The sequence below is a fragment of the Cydia pomonella genome, chromosome 14 (genome assembly GCF_033807575.1).
Source record: "Cydia pomonella isolate Wapato2018A chromosome 14, ilCydPomo1, whole genome shotgun sequence".
In the NCBI taxonomy this organism is placed as follows: Eukaryota; Metazoa; Arthropoda; class Insecta; order Lepidoptera; family Tortricidae; genus Cydia; species Cydia pomonella.
In genome coordinates this window covers 12,730,976-12,748,972 of record NC_084716.1, presented here as the reverse complement: position 1 = coordinate 12,748,972, position 17,997 = coordinate 12,730,976, and the positions used below count along the sequence as shown (strand labels likewise).

Here is a 17,997-nt window from a genome sequence, read left to right as displayed (position 1 = left end):
ATTCTTGCTGGTATTTCGTTTTGTAACTTTGCGAATAGAGCCAATATCTAGTTATATTATTTTACTGTTATAATAAAATGAAATTTCTAAAAGATTCGCAAAAGATATATTTCATTTCTGTCATTCCTTTGGCAAATATCGAGTAGAGAGACAAGGTTATTGGTTTACTAAAAATACTCATATTTTACAAAATATGTCCTCAGACAACAAGTTATACACATTATTATTGGTTTTCGGATCAATATCCGATGACTCAATGTTTACTTAAAGTAGCCTATTATCACCGAAGATAGGCCAGAAAACTTGGATATGATGCGTTTAAAAGATAAATTATAATGAGATTATATTCACTTTGTAGATTGGGTATTGGGTATACGAAATTTTATTGACCCAATATAATCTGCATTATAATTTTTTAAGTGTTGTCTTTATCAGTAAAGACAACAATATTTATGAATTATGTATGTAAATATAATAATGAAATCTACATTGATTGTTTATGTAATCAGAAACAAATTGTATTATACACAATCAGACTAGTGAAATACTTAATTTTTCTTTTATTGTACCGTAATTAAAAAATATGTTAATCCCATCCTCGTCGCCAATATAGTATACGGGGGTTGCTGAGGGATGAAGAAACGGAACACAGCGTTGTTCGTACGGCGTTTATTCCAGAACTGATTTTTACATCATTATCCACATGATATTTTCATACATTAGTTGAGTCTACCCTAAGTACATACTATATCACAAAACTCATACTCTTTAGTGTGACAAGACACTAAAGCAAAAAGGCTCAAAACATCATTTTTTAAACGTTTTTTTGCACGTCTAATACCTACGTTAATAGTGTCAGTGATAAGATAAAACTTAGGTGCAATTGATATGTGTAGCATGCGTCACATGCGTGACATGTGTAGGTATGAGTAAGTACTTGTAACGTGTGGGCGGCATACACAACCTAATATAAAAATTTCAATCCGTCTGTGCAGGATACCTACTCTTGAATCAATTATCCAACGCATTGTTTCACTCTTTATTTCATTAAAAACCTAAAATAAGATGATAAGACTATTGAACAGAGATCCTAATAATAATAACGATGTAACACTGGCAATAGAAGCAGATGATTTGAATCCCTCGATGCCCGCTGTGATGAGCGGGAACTTATCCCCACAGAGGCCGTTGAAGTCGTCCAGATCGGCAGCCCAGTACATAATTCCGGCCAAACCCATTTCTTTAGCGTATCGTGCCTGTAGAAGTATGTATAAGAAACATGAGCATTTTCTGAACAAGAAGGTTGTTCTCCACAAGAGATTGACAAGAGGTGTGTTAAGTAAGAGCTAAACTAAATAGGGTTCGTTGAATACATTATCGATCGGTTGATCAGTTTGTATTATAGGTAGTTTGTACAACTACAACATTTGAGGATTAAAGAGTTATTAAAATATACATTTTTAATATTACGTTTGGAACAAACATTAAATTTCATATTTGATTGATTTCGGATTCAGTGCACCGTTAAAGCCGATGATACAATGAACATAAATTTCAAATGGTACATTTAAGGGCACCTCTACACGATGGCCCAACTTAGGCCAGTCTAAGGGACGCAGCTATGCGGTGGAATGAGATAGCAATATCACTTATTCCCTCTAACGCATAAATGCGACCCTTGGACTGGCCTGCGCTGCATACAAAAATTGCCAAAATCTTACCTTAGCATAGATAGTGTTAGGATTATCGTAGCTGACCCACAAGTGATCCTTGTTGGCATACACGTAGTTTCCCTCTACCTCAGTGATGTTCCATGCAGATGAATTGTTTTTTTGATCTTCGCAGATCTAAAAACAAACATCTGTGCAATATCCAAAACAATGATTGAGAAAATCAAGCTGCGATGGAAAGGTAAGGTCGCTTGGCAATCAGCTGTTATAGAAAATGAGGCCCGGACACGGGCCGGTCTAGCGTGAGTCATCCTTAAGTTTTATTTTTAGTGATACTCGGAAATCTGAGGATGTCACTCACAGGATGCCGAATTTATAATGGTTGATTTTAAGAGGATTATTAGCGGAGAAAACTCACATGGTGCTACATGGCTACACGTCGTATTCACCATTAATGTCTTTACCTCTCAAACTAAAGTAAGTATAAAACTAAAAAACTTACTGTCAATCATTCCAATAACAGAAATTGATATAGGTATCCATTTATACTTTAAAAGAGCCAAATCCATGGTTACTGTAAAAGAGCCAAATCCATGGTTACTGTCAAAAGGAGCGGTATAGTGATTGATACCTGGTAATTATCAGAGCTTGAGGTAAGAAATAGAACAATGCCACTTACCTCATAGTAAGCCAAAACGCCGTCTTCGTTAGTATAAGGGCCACCTTCTCCTGGTCCGTCGAAGGGCGCCCCCGTGCTAGTGTTGTCCAGGCTGGTCAAGTTGAAGGTCTTTCCGTAGGATGCTAGACCAAACAGCAGCTTGGATGGAGACGCGCCGTTTTCGATCCATACGTGGACAGAGTGGTTCTGTGGAAATTATACATAGCATGCATGTATGCGCTGTTGCAACTGCTGGTTTTACTGTTTATGTATCGTTTTTACTAGGTAATTTGGCAGCATCACCAAATATGGCAGCGCCACTATCACCGTTGTATTTTTTTTATTAAAAATACATTTATGGCGGCGCTTTCACACTCTGTCCCATGCCAATTAATTGGCTTAGACGGAGTCTCCTTTTAGTATAATCCTGTTTTATGTGGATTATTTTTTGGAATGCAAAAGTTGGTTAGCATATAAGTTTATGTTACGAGTATTACTATAATTTTATTTATTTACTAGAGGCAAAGGAATTGCTTACACCATTCAAATTGACATCAGGGCCATCTGTTTCCTGCGGGAAAAGTGGCGCGTTCGCACCAGTTTCTGGATCCCAGATGCCGTGAAGATCGTATGTCATCAAGTTTATGAAGTCCAGGTATCTGTAAAACATATATTTATTAGCCTGGTCCAAATATTTCAAAGCTCAGATTTATTTTAAGGAGTATTTCATTCGCAAATTATTCCTCTTTTGTATCCTCACGTACTCATTGAGTGCTACGACATCATAGGACAAGTCAATGTGTTCCTGGGTAACGGCCACGGCTGAGGTCAGTAGATATCCTTTCGGAGTGAAAGCTTCCTTTAATTCCTTTACCAATAAAACGAACTTTTCCTGAAATTAAATAAAAAATATTTTTCAGCGGAATGTCTGGCTCAAAGGCCTCAAAATATGGCTTAAAAGGTTCGTATTAGTATTTTAGTGGGTTGTTAGAGGGCTCAAAATAAGGCTTAAAAATGTACGTATTAGAAAGTACCCCAACATGCCTAGATAGATAGAATATTTGCTACCACATATCCTCAACGAATTATCCGAAGTAACTTATAATAACATTAGTAACAACCCACATAAATGTAAACAAATATTGAAAGCCGCATATCTTAGGTAAGATAATCAAATGTATGTCACACTTATAAGAATATCTCATTTCACGAAGGCGGGTATAAGCGGAACCGAGATCCTAACACCTTAGAATAGGGATCAAGATTGCCGACTTCGTGATATGAAACACTCCATGGTTTTTAAATGTAAATAATAAACCTACTTATATAATATTATAGAGTGTAAGAGCGATTCCAGCGGCAGTTAAGCCCTAGGAGGCTTTGTTCGCTGGAATTATCTTGAAAATGTATAAATTTTTTTGTGTTAATAAATAAAAAAAAAAAAAAAAAAAAAAAAGATATGTTTGTGGAAACCTGAATTAACTCAAGACATCAATCGAAAACACATCTAACCTTATCAGATTCTAGGCCTCCTCGTTGTGAAGGGTACTCCCAGTCCAAATCTAAGCCGTCGAAACCATTGCTGTCGATATACTCGTACAAATTTTTGACGAAGTTTGCCCTCAGAGCGTCGTCGTTGACCACCTGGCAAGACAAAATTATATTAAGATACTTCAGTGAAGCAGTAAAGTTAGCAGTTTTCGATAATATTCATTAGCATTAATCTATTGCTTATAATTCACGTTTTAACTGAACCTAAAATTACGAGGTTCTTAATTCCTCAGGATCTTGGTGATGTGCAATTATCAAAATTATAAAATTGCGGCTTTAAATGCCAAACTATGTTGTGAAACCAGTGTTTTGGTTAAACATTATTAATATAGTTAAATTATTAATACCAAATATTTTTTGATATTGCCAATGAGTAAAATTTCAAATAACAAAATAACGAGAAAGCTCGGTAACTTAGTTAGATAGTTATTATTCCATAAATTATCTTACTGGCGAAAAATTATCCGAACTCTCTACCCAACCGCCAACAGCAGCCAAGATTTTTAAATCGGCATTCGACTGTTTCAAGGCTATGAGATCGGCAACGGCATCTGAAAAACAAAAAATGTCCTACCGACAAAATCGAAAATGTATTATCTGTTTCTCTGTCACTCGAATGGCCTGAGTACTCGGTACCTACTAACACCAATCTTGGTGTTAAAGGAAGAACTATAATTGTTATATCGCAGCCGCGGGAAACGGGCATTGTGCACGTCGTACAGGCCTCGTTTCGTCATTCACCGTAATGACAGAATACATAATTATTTTATCATACTAGTTTTTCCGTCAAACGTGGATTCAACAGGGTAAGTCAGGTTCCCCGTGGGCCCGTCGAGCAAGAGGAATGAGTAGACGATGTGCGTGCAGAGGTCCGTGGGCAGATCACTGACGCCGAAGCTGCCGGCTCCCGGCCTCTTGTTGGACCATTCGCCGTAGTAGCAGAAAACCACGTCAACTGATTCTGAAAAATTATACCGGTACTTTGTCAATCTGGTTTTGTACTAGTCCAGTTTACTTCATTGTTTTCCACTCAAACAAGCTTTGATTATGTGAGGTGCATAATATATAAACCAATAGGTAATCTACTTAGTTCTCAAATCCATCAATTACTTAATAGTCTTGGTGAAATAGCTGGGCTTCCACCCGATGGGAAAAGACTACAAGGTTAAGCTCACTGATTCAAATCCAAATGATGCTTTCCGAGAGCAAATACCCAAATCACTATAGGTGTGCCTATAATGGTGCATCCACACCGCAGTTAACTTTTGTGAAGGAACTGTGGAGCAACACTGTGTAACTTATTTACATTAGGTACTCGTAACTTACCTACAGTTATTTAACTGCGATCTAGATGCACCTTAACATTTGAAGAGATCCTCCTATATGACCAGGACTGAGATCATCAGATCATTGTCTTCTTTCTTTTTCTTATGATAAAGCTTCACGGGAAGGACAGAAACATTCAGCAGTAGCTGCCTGTTATTTACATTTAATATTTAATACTTACCACTTCTAGATGATGCTCCTAAGCTAGGCCAAGCCAAGCCAAAAAATAGTAACACACCGAAAAAAAGTAAGCGCTGCATTATAACAAATGGCTAATACGCAACTAATCTTAATACCTACTATATTTCCATTATATATATGTTATCGTTAAGATAACATTCAGGGTCCCATTCAAAACGATTTTAGTGAATTATCATCACATTGCCAAATTCATGACAATAACGATCAAGTCAATTTTAGCTAATCTGCATATATTTATTGAAGAAGTTTCTAGCTACAAGAAGTACTTATAGTTTTATCATGAGTAGCTATTTAAAACCATGTAGTTTTACATCTAAAAATATTAGAAGATATAAATCTTGCAGTTTTAGTTTTTAGTTTTAATATTTTTGTTGTAATTTTTAATATTGATTAATTTTAGTTTAAATTTTTTGTTGTAGGTTTTAATTGTTATTTTGATTTAGAGGATATTGTAATAATGGTGCAGATCATAGGTGAGGCAAGTGCATGCACCGTTCCGTTTCTTCAAATATCATTTTAATATAGCTGCAATGTGCGACTTCCTAAGTATAGGTACACTAAGCCCTCGTAGCACACGTAAGCACACGTAGCGTAAGCGTAAGAGACGCGTAAGCGTATCGTACGTAGTATGTATCGTTATACGCGCGTAGAACAAGAGCGCTACGAGCACAAACAACTTCAAACAAGTCCGCACACGAAGAATCGTCGTAGCGTAACGTATGAGGTTTCCGTCGTCATTACGACAAGCGTAGCATAATGCACGTGTAAAAAACAAAACTTCAAATAGTAAAATAATCTTCATTTGACGAGAAAATAAGATCGTCGATACATTCACCGAAGACATCTGACGCCAGCGACTTCATGATTTCAACTAATTAGATTTTACTTATAAAACGATTAGACGATTATGCTTACGCGACGCTTACACGACGCCTACGCGACGCTTGGTGCCCAGAACTCTACGCGTCTCGTACTCGTAACGTTTTTACGATACGCTTGCGCGACGCTTACGCTTACTCTCCGTGTGCTGAGGGCCTACGTCGACCTTTTATTAGTAGGTATATTGTCAAACTTTTATGTGTCATGAAATGGCGGTATATAAACCTCTGCTGAGCGTTTTAGATACGTAAATTATATAAAATATTCGAGAAATGCGGTCGATTATTACTTCATCCATTACGATAAAAATATTTAATGAGATCTCGATCTGATTTAGCTCAGTCTATCTGTTGTTTATCAGCCGGTTTGAAACATCTATAAAAGTCTAGACTCGGTAAACGACGGATAAACATCAATTGAAATCGCAAATCGCAAAAGTTATAATCAGATATCGATAAGCAAATTAGGTAACGCCAAAACGGACCGGCATACAATACATATTAGATAATCGCAAACAAGTATTTTAGTTGACGTGAGGAATTCTGAGGAAGCTATAGAACGTGCGCCGTGCGCGCGAGGGCGGCGCAGAGGCGTGGGCGTCGCTCGTGCAGCCGCTCCTCTACTCCCCCTTCTTTTAAAGAAAAAAAAAAATAGGCAACCACCAATAGTAGATTGTTAATCAAGGGATGAAATGGTGCTTTCATTCGAGTCAAACACTTTACGTTTTAACATTTCGAATAGGAGGAAAGTAAAATACACGTGCATTGTAAAAAAAAGAAAAAAATACTTAGAAAGTACAGTGCACTATATAATAGCAGAAACGTATCATTTTCTGAACACTTTTTAGAACGACAACGAACCGCCTTCATGGGAAATCAAAAATTCTTATCGAATTATATGAATTTGCCGACATTGCCGCTCCCCTCTAGGCCGTCGGCTGCCGACGCCCTTGCGCAGAGACATGGTGGGCAAGCACGGGTTTGCTTGAAGAACACCGAGCTCAGGGTGTCCAGTGTCCACTGAACTGTATAAACACGTTTTGAATCTTTTTTCGCGAATAGATAAGAGGTTTAGGTTGATAAAAAAACAAAATATTGGCATGCTTATTTCTCACGCCAATAATTAGCCTTTATATAAATGATATGCTTAAAAAAAGAGCATGCAAAAAATCTATTTTTCATATTAAATGTAAGAAGAATGCGTGAAATCATCGGAAGATCAGCGCTGGAAGCCACCAGGAACATGCTGAGATGAGGCCATTTGGTGGCACTTTATACTTTTTATGTTTTGGTTATATTATGTAATTTGTCTTGTTTGTGTTTACGATTAAAATAATTCTATTCTATTCTAAGAGGCGCGGAGTAGTGTCGGAGGCCAAGATCCTTTTTGGTTAAGTAAGTAATAAATAAATAATAATAAGTAAGTAATAAGTTAGGGAAGATCTCTTAGTATAAATTTTACGAAGCAGCACGGCAGCTGCCCTCAGTGCCCCATTAAAAAAAATTACCTGTATATTTAGAATGGCGTAGGATGAAGATAAGGGTAAAGTTCTATAATTTCGTTCATTAATTCATTCAATAAATACTCTCAATCAGTTTAATAATTTTATTTATATTTTAATTATTACATACAAATTACACATGCATGTAAAGTACATATTTTACTCTGTAATAACAAAGAGAATTTAAAATAGAGGTGGATTATCAAAGAAAACTTTGTAGCCACAGTAAATTTACTGCCATCTTTCGACACACGATTAAAACTTTTAGAACACCATTTGGCTTTGATCCTTATTCTTATACTGATATCTTTGATAAATATCAAACAGTGGCGCCATCTAATATCGTTTCGAGTGATGGCACCATAACCTTCAGGTTGTGCCCGGTAAGATGACGCCACTTTTTGATATTTAACAAACTCAATACATATCAGTGAAAGAATAAAGATTAAAGACAATGGCGTTCTAAAAGTTTTAATCATGTGTCGCAAGATGGCAGTAAATTTACGTGGCTAACTTTGTAGCTTTTTTTTGACAATACACCTCTATTTCAAATTCTCTTTGGTAATAGTTAACTTAATTTTAACTATTGAATATCTGTTTTGCCATATTATGATAAAATAACAGGTATATGGACTATAGTTTTCATTAGCATAAGAAACGCTAATCCACATATATCGTCGGTTTCTACCCTTATTTCTGCACCTAAATAATTTGGATTGAATTGAAAACGAGCCCCGTTGCACAAGTTTGTTTAGAGGCATGATTTGTATCCCTTGACGCCCGCTGAGATGAGCGGGAACTTTTTCCCGCAGAGGCCGCCGAAGTCGTCCAAATCTGCGGCCCAGAACATGATGCCGCCTAAACCCATTTGCTTCGCAAAGCGTGCCTGTAAATTTATACGAAACATTAGAATGATATCTTTCCCATTACGGAACAATGGTGTTCCGGACATTTGAGAGGCGTGCGCGGAGCCCAAGCCAACACGTAAGTAGAGGCCCTTTTGACACTTATGCACTTTAATGAAATGTAAGGGGTACACCGAGGGGATACTGCTTTTGCCCTAGTCATGGGACGCGCGCCTGGGTGTAAGGACTATTGAGAGTTGATGGAATCTAAAAAGATCTATGCTGCATGAAAGCAATGGACTTAATTCTAGGCTATGGGATATAAAACCTAACGCCTGCCTAGTAAAAGGTATGCAATTTTATTTCCGGAAGACGGTGACTCGCCCCCACAAGATGGACCCGCACATAAAGTGACATCTAAGATGGCTCAAAGGCAACAACACCGGTGTGAGGGCTGACGGTAGAAGACATGTAGCCAACTCGCCGCTTTTCCACATCTACCCTCGAGAACATAGCTCTCGCGACTCCACTCTGGACGGCCGGCCAAGGCAAATCAGCGGCAGAGAATCCTGTCCCACCCACCCACTTTCGGGTGACAGAACTCCACAGGAGCATGCGGGTACGTGAGGTAGCGACCCCATGAGCTGATAGGGAGTAGCGACCCCCAACAGCTCGCTACAAGCTGCCATGCGTTGCACTGAATGCACTGGTAAAACCAGCGGGCGATGGGGTCGTCACATTCTTTCGATCTATTATTAGTTGTTTTCCGCTGAAGTTAAACAACAAATCACTTGTTAGGGTGCTTAGGTTAGATTAGATTTTATAAGAATAGCGAATGTTGTAAGTGTAAATGAACGCTAATCTTTTAACGATCTTACCTTAGCGTAGATAGTGTTAGCGTTGTCGTAGCCGACCCACAGGAGGTCCCTGTTGGCATACACGTAGTTGCCCTCTACCTCAGTGATATCCCACGCAGAAGGATTGTTCTTCTGGTCTTCGCAGATCTAATACAAATGTCAAATCAAGCTATTTATTTATTTACCAATTTAAACTTTATTGCACAATAAAAAATAAGTACAAATGGCGGACTTAATATCTTAAGGCATTCTCTACCAGTCAATAATAGGGTAAAACCGAAATTCTCGAATGTGGGTGCGGTGAGAAAAATAATTCAGAAAATATAACAATTATACACTATCTTGGATAACAATTTTGGACATTGACGACATTATTTACAATGTTACACATATTGTATTAATTATTACATATATATATATATATATATCACCTAGCCATCCAATACGATCGATGCGACTGGAGCAGCTTCCAACTTGAAGAGTTGACGCGAGCTCCCCACAATGATGGCTTGGCACTTTGGCAATGTGAGCCAGGTGAGCATTGTGGACAATGGTTTATTTTATGTGTGAGTTTGCGTAGAGAACTTAAACAAGTTGAAAATTGTGCCCACATGTGACAAGCTGCATTATCGGCCTGACTATCAACCAATTATAAAGTTTCATGTCAATGCAGTAACGGTCACTTGCACCACCCAGGGTTAGCCACTAACAGGGGCATTTACAGTTAGCCATTAACCGTTAACCCAGGGTTAAATTTTACTGGTAACTCCGGGCTTAACCGGTTAACCCTGAGTTAGTGACTAAGTTACCATGGATGGCGCCAGTGGCCCATATAAATACCAATTTTTATCTTAAAAGTGGATTTTCTTTAATTGCGACCTAAAATTAAATTCATGAAACACAACAAGGCCAGTTACCTCATAATAAGCCAAAATGCCGGCTTCGCCAGTGTAAGGACCGGCTTCTCCGGCCCCGTCGAAAGGCGCCCCGGTGCCGGTGTTGTTCAGACTGGTCAGGGTGAAGGTCTTCCCGTAGTTCCCTAGACCGAGCAGCAGTTTGGATGGAGACGCGCCGTTTTCGATCCAGACGTGGACAGAGTTGTTCTGCAGAAATATGATATACCTATGATAAAACAGCCGAGTACTTGAGAACTCATTCATTGTAGTTTTCTAAGTCTGTCTAAGTTAGTAACTATTAGTAAGTCCTGTTTTATGTGGACTGTTATATAAATCCAAAAGTATGGCAAAGCATATGCTTACAACATTCAAATTGAGATTAAGATCATCTGTTTCCTGGGCAAAAAGAGGGGCGTTGGCGCCTGTCTCAGTGTCCCAGGTGCCGTGAAGATCGTATGTCATCAGGTTAATGAAGTCCAGGTATCTGTGAAACGTATAAGTAATTATTCAAATTTTAGTTAATTTATTGAGGACTAAACTAAAGGACGGGTCAAACACAATTTTCTTTTATGACGCCAGATTCTTCTTATCACACTTTGGCTCTTTTATGACTCGCCAATGCGAAATCAGTGCGACATCAGTAGGTATTTTAAATGATGGGCGGGGAAGCTGGTGTGTGTCCTGCTCCCCACAATCTTATACATACTGTATAAGTAACTACTTTGTCCACTTTTCGCTATGCAGCAAAGTGGTGACCAGTCAGATAGGGAATTTCTTGCAAAAAGAGAAATTTCTGTTTTGTTTCATACGTACTCGTTGAGTGCTATGACGTCATAAGACAGGTCAATGTGTGACTGCGTGACAGCCACGGCAGAGGTCAGTAGATATCCTTTAGGTGTAAACGCTTCCTTCAACTCCTTTACCAACGAAACGAATTTTTCCTGAAAATATAAATGAGCAATATTTTGATTTTATAGTGCATTTGTTGAAAAAGAAAATGCTGGTGACCTAGCGGTAAGAGCGCGCAACTTGCATCCGGAGACAGGTTACAACATGGTTTATAAAAGTAGCGTCATAAAGAAGCCGGACATTTAGTTAGCTTGATACAGACGGTCTCCGAAGTCCCATCATGGGGCTTTAAATTCAGGCGTCGATTCTAGTCGCTATACTGAGCTATTTTTATTATGAGACCGACCCCGAAATTACTTTTGGCATTTCCATAGAAAACATTTAAAGCCCCATGATGGGAGACACTTAACTACCTTAACCTAAAGAATTCGAGAAAAAAAAAAGGAGAGAAGCGTAAATGTTTTTGACTGGACCACACATCTAACCTTGTCTGTCTCTAGGCCTCCTCTTTGCGAAGGGTACTCCCAGTCCAAATCCAAACCATCGAAGCCATTGGTGTCGATGTAGTCGTACAAATTCTTAACGAAGTTTGCCCTCAGAGCGTCGTCGTTGACCACCTAGCAAGACAAAAGATACGCTAATGAAGCAGTTGGTAGGCATAGAATGATTAATTCATTCAATTAAAGGATTCACTGCAACTATGGATCAAATACAATTATTTTAAGAAATATTACTTCGATATCCATTAAGTATGTCATAAATTTTCTTACCGGTGAAAAGTTATCCGAACCCTCTACCCAGCCGCCAATAGCAGCCAAGATTTTCAAATCAGCATTGATCTGTTTCAAGGCTATGAGATCGGCGACAGAATCTGAGAACAGATATGTTAATACATGGTTGAATAGTTTAGGTATCACTTGTTCATACATGAACAGATGATGACTCAAATCATGTATGAACAGCTGTTCATAGGTACATGGTTTGAATAGTGTAGATATCACTTGTCATGTGATACATGTGAAGCGTTAAATAGTATTTACAGAGGGAGAGTAGGTATATGGAACAATTTGATTAAAAAAGTGTCAGATTCGGAAATGAAAATTGTCATGTATTCCTATTTAATGGTATCTACTCAACACTTTTAACTCGTTGGTTTCACTATTGAGTAGTAATGATAATTATTTATAACTAGATCAAACAGAGATTCAAGAGCAAGAGCATAAGTCAGGTTCCTCGTGAGCCTGTTAAGCATAAGGAACGAATACTTATGAGAGCCTATTTATTTGCCGTTGAAGCCAAAAAGTCATAACAGAATACGCCACTGAGTGGTTACTTTAACTTGCTACCTACTTTTTGCTTCAAACGTGGTTCCAATAGGATTATGGTGCTCCCCACGGTGCTCCCACATCAGCTGTTATAAAAAGTTATATAACATTGTGTGACAGGGATAGCACGATAGTATAGATAGTGTTTTATTATATTGTCCCTGTCACACGATGTTATAAAACATTTTATAACAGCCTATGTTTTACCACCATTGGATCACTTACTGGTCTTGCCCTCGTTAGTAGTATCTTCAGGTATAATAAGGTTCCCCGTGGGTCCGTCAAGCGTAAGGAACGAGTAGACGATGTGCGTGCAGAGGTCGGTGGGTAGATCGCTGACGCCGAAGCGGCCGGATGAGGGTCTCTCGTTGGACCATTCGCCGTAGTAGCAGAATACAACTGAGTCTGAAAATTATAACAGATATTTTGTCAACACTAATAGGTAATTCAATTTTCAAACGCTTTACTGTAGTCACACTACTAGATGTACACTCGGCGTCAAAAAAATCGCGACTCGCGCAAAATTCGTTTCAAGCAAATATAGCTCTAATGTTATTCATCGTAACCTATCAATATTGGTATCATTTGAAAGCACAATTAAAGCCCTTTAAGAAAACATGTCTAACATTTTATTAAAATCAATAATCGCCAATCTACGGGTGGTTACTGAGAGAATTAATGAGGTGTTTCTCATAAACATAGTTTTTTCTTTAAGTTTGATAAGCTACTTAACACATTATTAAATTGTCTTATGTTCGATATTGCACTTTTTTGATTTGACTTCACTTTGGGGTAGGTAGTTACATGGAATTTGATTTTTATAGAAATTTGTCTCCCATAGAAAAACTACTCCTGACTACCGAAGATGAAATCCAGTTTATTGGTATAATTTACTCGTAAGATGATATTCCTAAAAGCATACAACTAGTTGTGAAAATTGAAATTCAAGTGTGGCATTGTGGAAAACGGCAGGTGAAGATTGTCAAATTGTGTTGTACAAAAAGTTACGAAGTACATTGCAATAAAAATGAGAAAACTCAAACATTCTGATATTTCTCAATATGATTTTATTGTTATTGTATAGTATTTTATCTACAGATTACTGAAAAAATAAACCGCTTCATAATTAGTAAAAAATTAAAAAAATATACTAGATAATTCACTGCCACTTTCTTACTGAACCACTCCTTAAATGATTTGTTCAATGGTGGATGGTATTTTATCTTCTAAAGTTACTCACCACTTCTAGAGCTAGGCTTAGCCAAGCTGCCAGCTAAACAGAGCAATGCCCCGACAAAGAGTAAACGCGTCATTGTAAGCAATAGCTAATACTTGACTAATGTTATAGTCAAGTATTAGCTATTGCCCATAGTTCCCGTATATATATAGTTGTATTATATCTTTAAGATAACAATCAATCAAAAACGATTTTAACAATTCATGATCACATCGCCAAAATGACAACAATCTCGTTCATTAACGATATGTAGGTAATTACTAAAATTTTTGCTTATCCCTCTACCCTGATGCTTGGACGATTTTAATAAACAGTCCAAAATACCATTAAAATAATTGATGACCGTATTGCAATATCCACAATCACATAACAACTACAATCAACCCAAATAAAATACTTGTCCTTAAGGACTCCATTTTGATCATCATCAACAGTCCAGTTTCACCAAATAGTACTATTTAAATGCAAATGTTTGATTTGTAGAAAATATAATAATCACTATAAGCTTCATTACGGTGACTGTTGTTACCCAACCAGTGATAACCAGCCAAGAAACTGACGTTAAATGTAAGATTGCATATGAATGTATATTTCCTACGTACAAAATAAAAATATCATATTTTATGATTATTATGATGTTGAGGCTGCCGAGACATTGCAGTGCATCCCGTATATTTGTGGAGGCGCGTACATCTGTAAAAAGTCATCTGACTTTTTCGCCATCAGGCGAAAAAGAGTTGGATCACTGCTAAAACGTATGCGAGGCAGCAGCAACGACCTTCTGAGAGAGTTGGCGGAGCGCCTTGACCTTCCTCTAACTCGCTATTGTATAGTATTTATCGCCCTCATTAGGTATTTTAACATTACATAAATCGGTTCTAGGTATAGGTATTCTGATTAGTAACTAATTATGATAAATAAAGTCAACTCATTAGAACAACGTCAAACTTTCTTGTATTATTGAAATGCCGCAATAGATAAAGCCCTGCTCAGATAAATAATTTGGCGTAACCATGAGTTCAGTAAAAGTTTCATTTTCTGAAATTTAAAAGCAATCCGTAGGTAGGTACACAGCTGTACGATACGATAAGTATCCACATTTCTATATAATTAGTATGGATGGTGACTTGGGTGGGAGAACTTACTGTACATAGTGCAGTCAGCATGAAAAAGTTGTTAAATATACCATAACACATCTTTTATTAAAAGGATCCAAAATAGGTATGTCCGGGGGTCTTTCAAAGTGGCCGAAATACCGCAAAAAATGCAAGAGAACTGCCTGCGCTGGTTCAGCAACGTAATGCGCCGAAATGAAGACCACATGACTCGAGAGGTACCTACTAGCTATAGAAGAAGACAAAAAAGGGAGAGGCCACCCACCAACCACCTGGATGCAGACAGTCCAAAAAGATTTGCTGACGATGGGCTTACGCCAGAAATGACGCAAAACCACTAAGATTGGCGAAAGAGTATCAGGAGGGCTGACCTCAAATAGGGATAAAAGCCAGGGGATCAATTGATTGATCTTTTATTAAAGAAATAACGCGCCGCGCACGATAGGCGTGGCGTTCAAAAGATTAAAAAACTAAAAGTTTTACCACTTCCATGCTTGTACATCAAACAGATGTGCATGTTGGTAAGAGAACACCCTGAATTTTTTGAAAAGCAAAGTACCTTCTATCCAGCCTGCCGAGTTCTAGAGTTAAGCTTCAAAAAAACAACTCGTTCTGTATGGCTATCCAATATAACCAGCTGCCTAAATGTATCTTAGAATGTCCCACAAACCGCTTTAAGAAAACACTTACGGAATGGCTACTAGACAAATGTTTTTACTCAGTAAAGGACTATTTAGCAATTGTACCAAATATCTAATTGCAAAGAATTATTACGAGTACTATAAAATTGTTACCTATTGTTTTGACTTGTAAATAAGTATTGTTAAATATTGCATGCCTTCGCTGGTAGAACATAAGATACTTTTTTTAATGTTATCACCTCATGTATTTAACTATGTTCTTGCAATAAATTATATTGATTGATTGATTGACGCGTTTGCGTTAACTCTCATTTTGTATGGGATTTTGAGTTTCCAAAACGTCCCCTTTGGCGCGCTGTTTCTAAATCCCATAAAAAATGAGACTTAACGCAAACGCGTACGTCACGTTTCGCTATGGGATGCGCGTGATGGCGTGATGACGTAACGTGACGTACGCGTTTGGGTTTAGTCTCATTTTGTATGGGATTTTGAGTTTCCAAAACGTTCTGCTTGGCGCGCTGTTTCTAAATCCCATACTAAATTAGACTTAACGCAAATGCGTACGTCACGTTACGAAATCGAATAAATTTACACTAGGGGCTCTGAAATCTCAAGTCTGACTTAGTCAAAGCCCAAACAAATGACGTTTTCGGCCTTTGACTAAAGAATTTTCGTCAAACCGACTTATTTTATATATTACTTATTTGATCGTCGTAAATCGGGGTTCGACCAGTCAAACTTAATTAGTCATAATTTATTAGATTAGTTTGAATGTCTATTGTTTAGTAGTTTGTATGTCTTAATTTGTAAGATTTGTTGTATTATAATAAAACGTATTTTTTTAATTTTTATGGTTATTGTTTTAATATTTTCGTAATTAAAATCTCGTTTCCTGAGTCGACGGAGCCCCGCGTAGCGCCCTATTTTCAGTTTGCCCATCGGGCATCTGAAGCAGCCTAACCAACCTATCCTACCTATCTATTGGTTTAATATGACTACAGTCAAAACGTTACACAGAAAATTTACGATCGAGCGGATTTTCCGAGTATAGATCGACGTTTGACCGACCGACTAGGCAAAGCCCGAAACAGATTATTTTACTTTCTAGGTTTGACTAAAAATACTTCAGTCAAAAGCCGAGATTGGAATTTATTTCGAGGTTGGGCCAAAGGCTTTGGTTAAACCTAGGATATTCCAGGAAGATACTGCATATCGACCTTTGACAATGACATATGTACTGATGTTTAGGGAGCTCGCAATGAGAGCGATAAGAGATGTATTTCTGTCATTTTCGCTGTACGTGTAGAAGCAACCCTTGTATGATTTAGTACCTATAGTAAAAACCTAAAAACTCATGTTCAACACTGCTCAAACTATAAGTATCCTTAGAATAAATTTTGCGCAAAGCACATTAATTACATATTCATTTATTGGAATTAAAATTTGTCGTTTTCATTGAACTCTTATGCAGTGTGTAAATCGAATTCGGGCGATAACTTAAATCTTTATAGGTAGGTCGCATGAGAGGAGGCCTGTGCCCATCAGTGGGACGTATATAAAGGCTGAATTATTATTATTATTATTTACTTATATCTAATAGTGTTTTAGTTTATGACCCCGTGATACATATATATATATTTTTAAATTTACCGAGCAGTAATGTGCTGCGATTATTATGAGACATAACATGTCATGACATTACGAGATACGATCACCAACCAGCGTTGGCAGTTACTTTAAAAAGCTCGTATCTCGTAATTTGTGTGTTGCCTATGGAGGATGGATACTGGTATTCGATAATATCGAAATTTCGCTAATATCGGACGAAATGCGGATGTTCTATTATCGATATTACATTAATAGAACACCGGTGTTATCAATATTCTCATTTTTAATATTAATTTTAATCTACGCAATGAGTTATAAGAGTCAAAAGGTAAGTACCTCAATTTACTGTGATACCAAATACTTTGTTTCCTTTAAAAACAATGTGAATGTAATTGCTTACCTACATTGCTGGCCGAATTATTTTGTATGGTTTATATTTTCTTTGTATCTAAGCAAAATTGATCTCAATATGCTTCTTATCTTAGTTACACAAATCATTATTTGTTTTTGATAAGTACTTAGTTAATAAACAAAAAACTTAAGTCTGAAGAAACTAATATTAATTAAGTGCAGGGTTTTAATTCATAATAGTTACAATAAAATAAAATAAGCAAATAGGTCAGTGGTGGGCAAAGTTTTTTCAAGAGGGGCCAAAATGTTTAAGAAATTTAAGAGGAGGGCCAGAATTGCAGCAAAACTGTATTTTGATTTGCGATTATCATGAGCCAATGCCATATACGAATTATTTCATATTATGACTGTCGGCCGGATAAAAGCCTTTCGTACTTTGCCCTCCACTAATATAGGTAGAGTTCGATACTAAGTAAACATTCTCGAA

General features: G+C 37.4%; 1 protein-coding gene across 1 annotated transcript; it reads right to left on the bottom strand.

Annotated features, from left to right (window-relative positions):
• Positions 1 to 654: 654 nt before the first annotated feature.
• On the bottom strand, positions 655 to 13,890 carry LOC133525288 (probable chitinase 10). The gene is made up of 18 exons (XM_061861575.1): positions 13,799 to 13,890; positions 12,784 to 12,963; positions 12,004 to 12,104; positions 11,719 to 11,850; positions 11,198 to 11,325; positions 10,748 to 10,868; positions 10,406 to 10,591; positions 9,510 to 9,635; positions 8,544 to 8,672; positions 5,387 to 5,477; positions 4,655 to 4,840; positions 4,330 to 4,430; positions 3,841 to 3,972; positions 3,093 to 3,220; positions 2,867 to 2,987; positions 2,350 to 2,535; positions 1,722 to 1,847; positions 655 to 1,256 (listed from the first exon to the last, which is right to left on the bottom strand). The coding sequence occupies exons 1-18, from the start codon at positions 13,869 to 13,871 to the stop codon at positions 1,056 to 1,058; spliced, it is 2,448 nt and encodes an 815-aa protein (XP_061717559.1). The 5' UTR covers positions 13,872 to 13,890; the 3' UTR covers positions 655 to 1,055.
• Between the last annotated feature and the right edge of the window lie 4,107 nt (positions 13,891 to 17,997).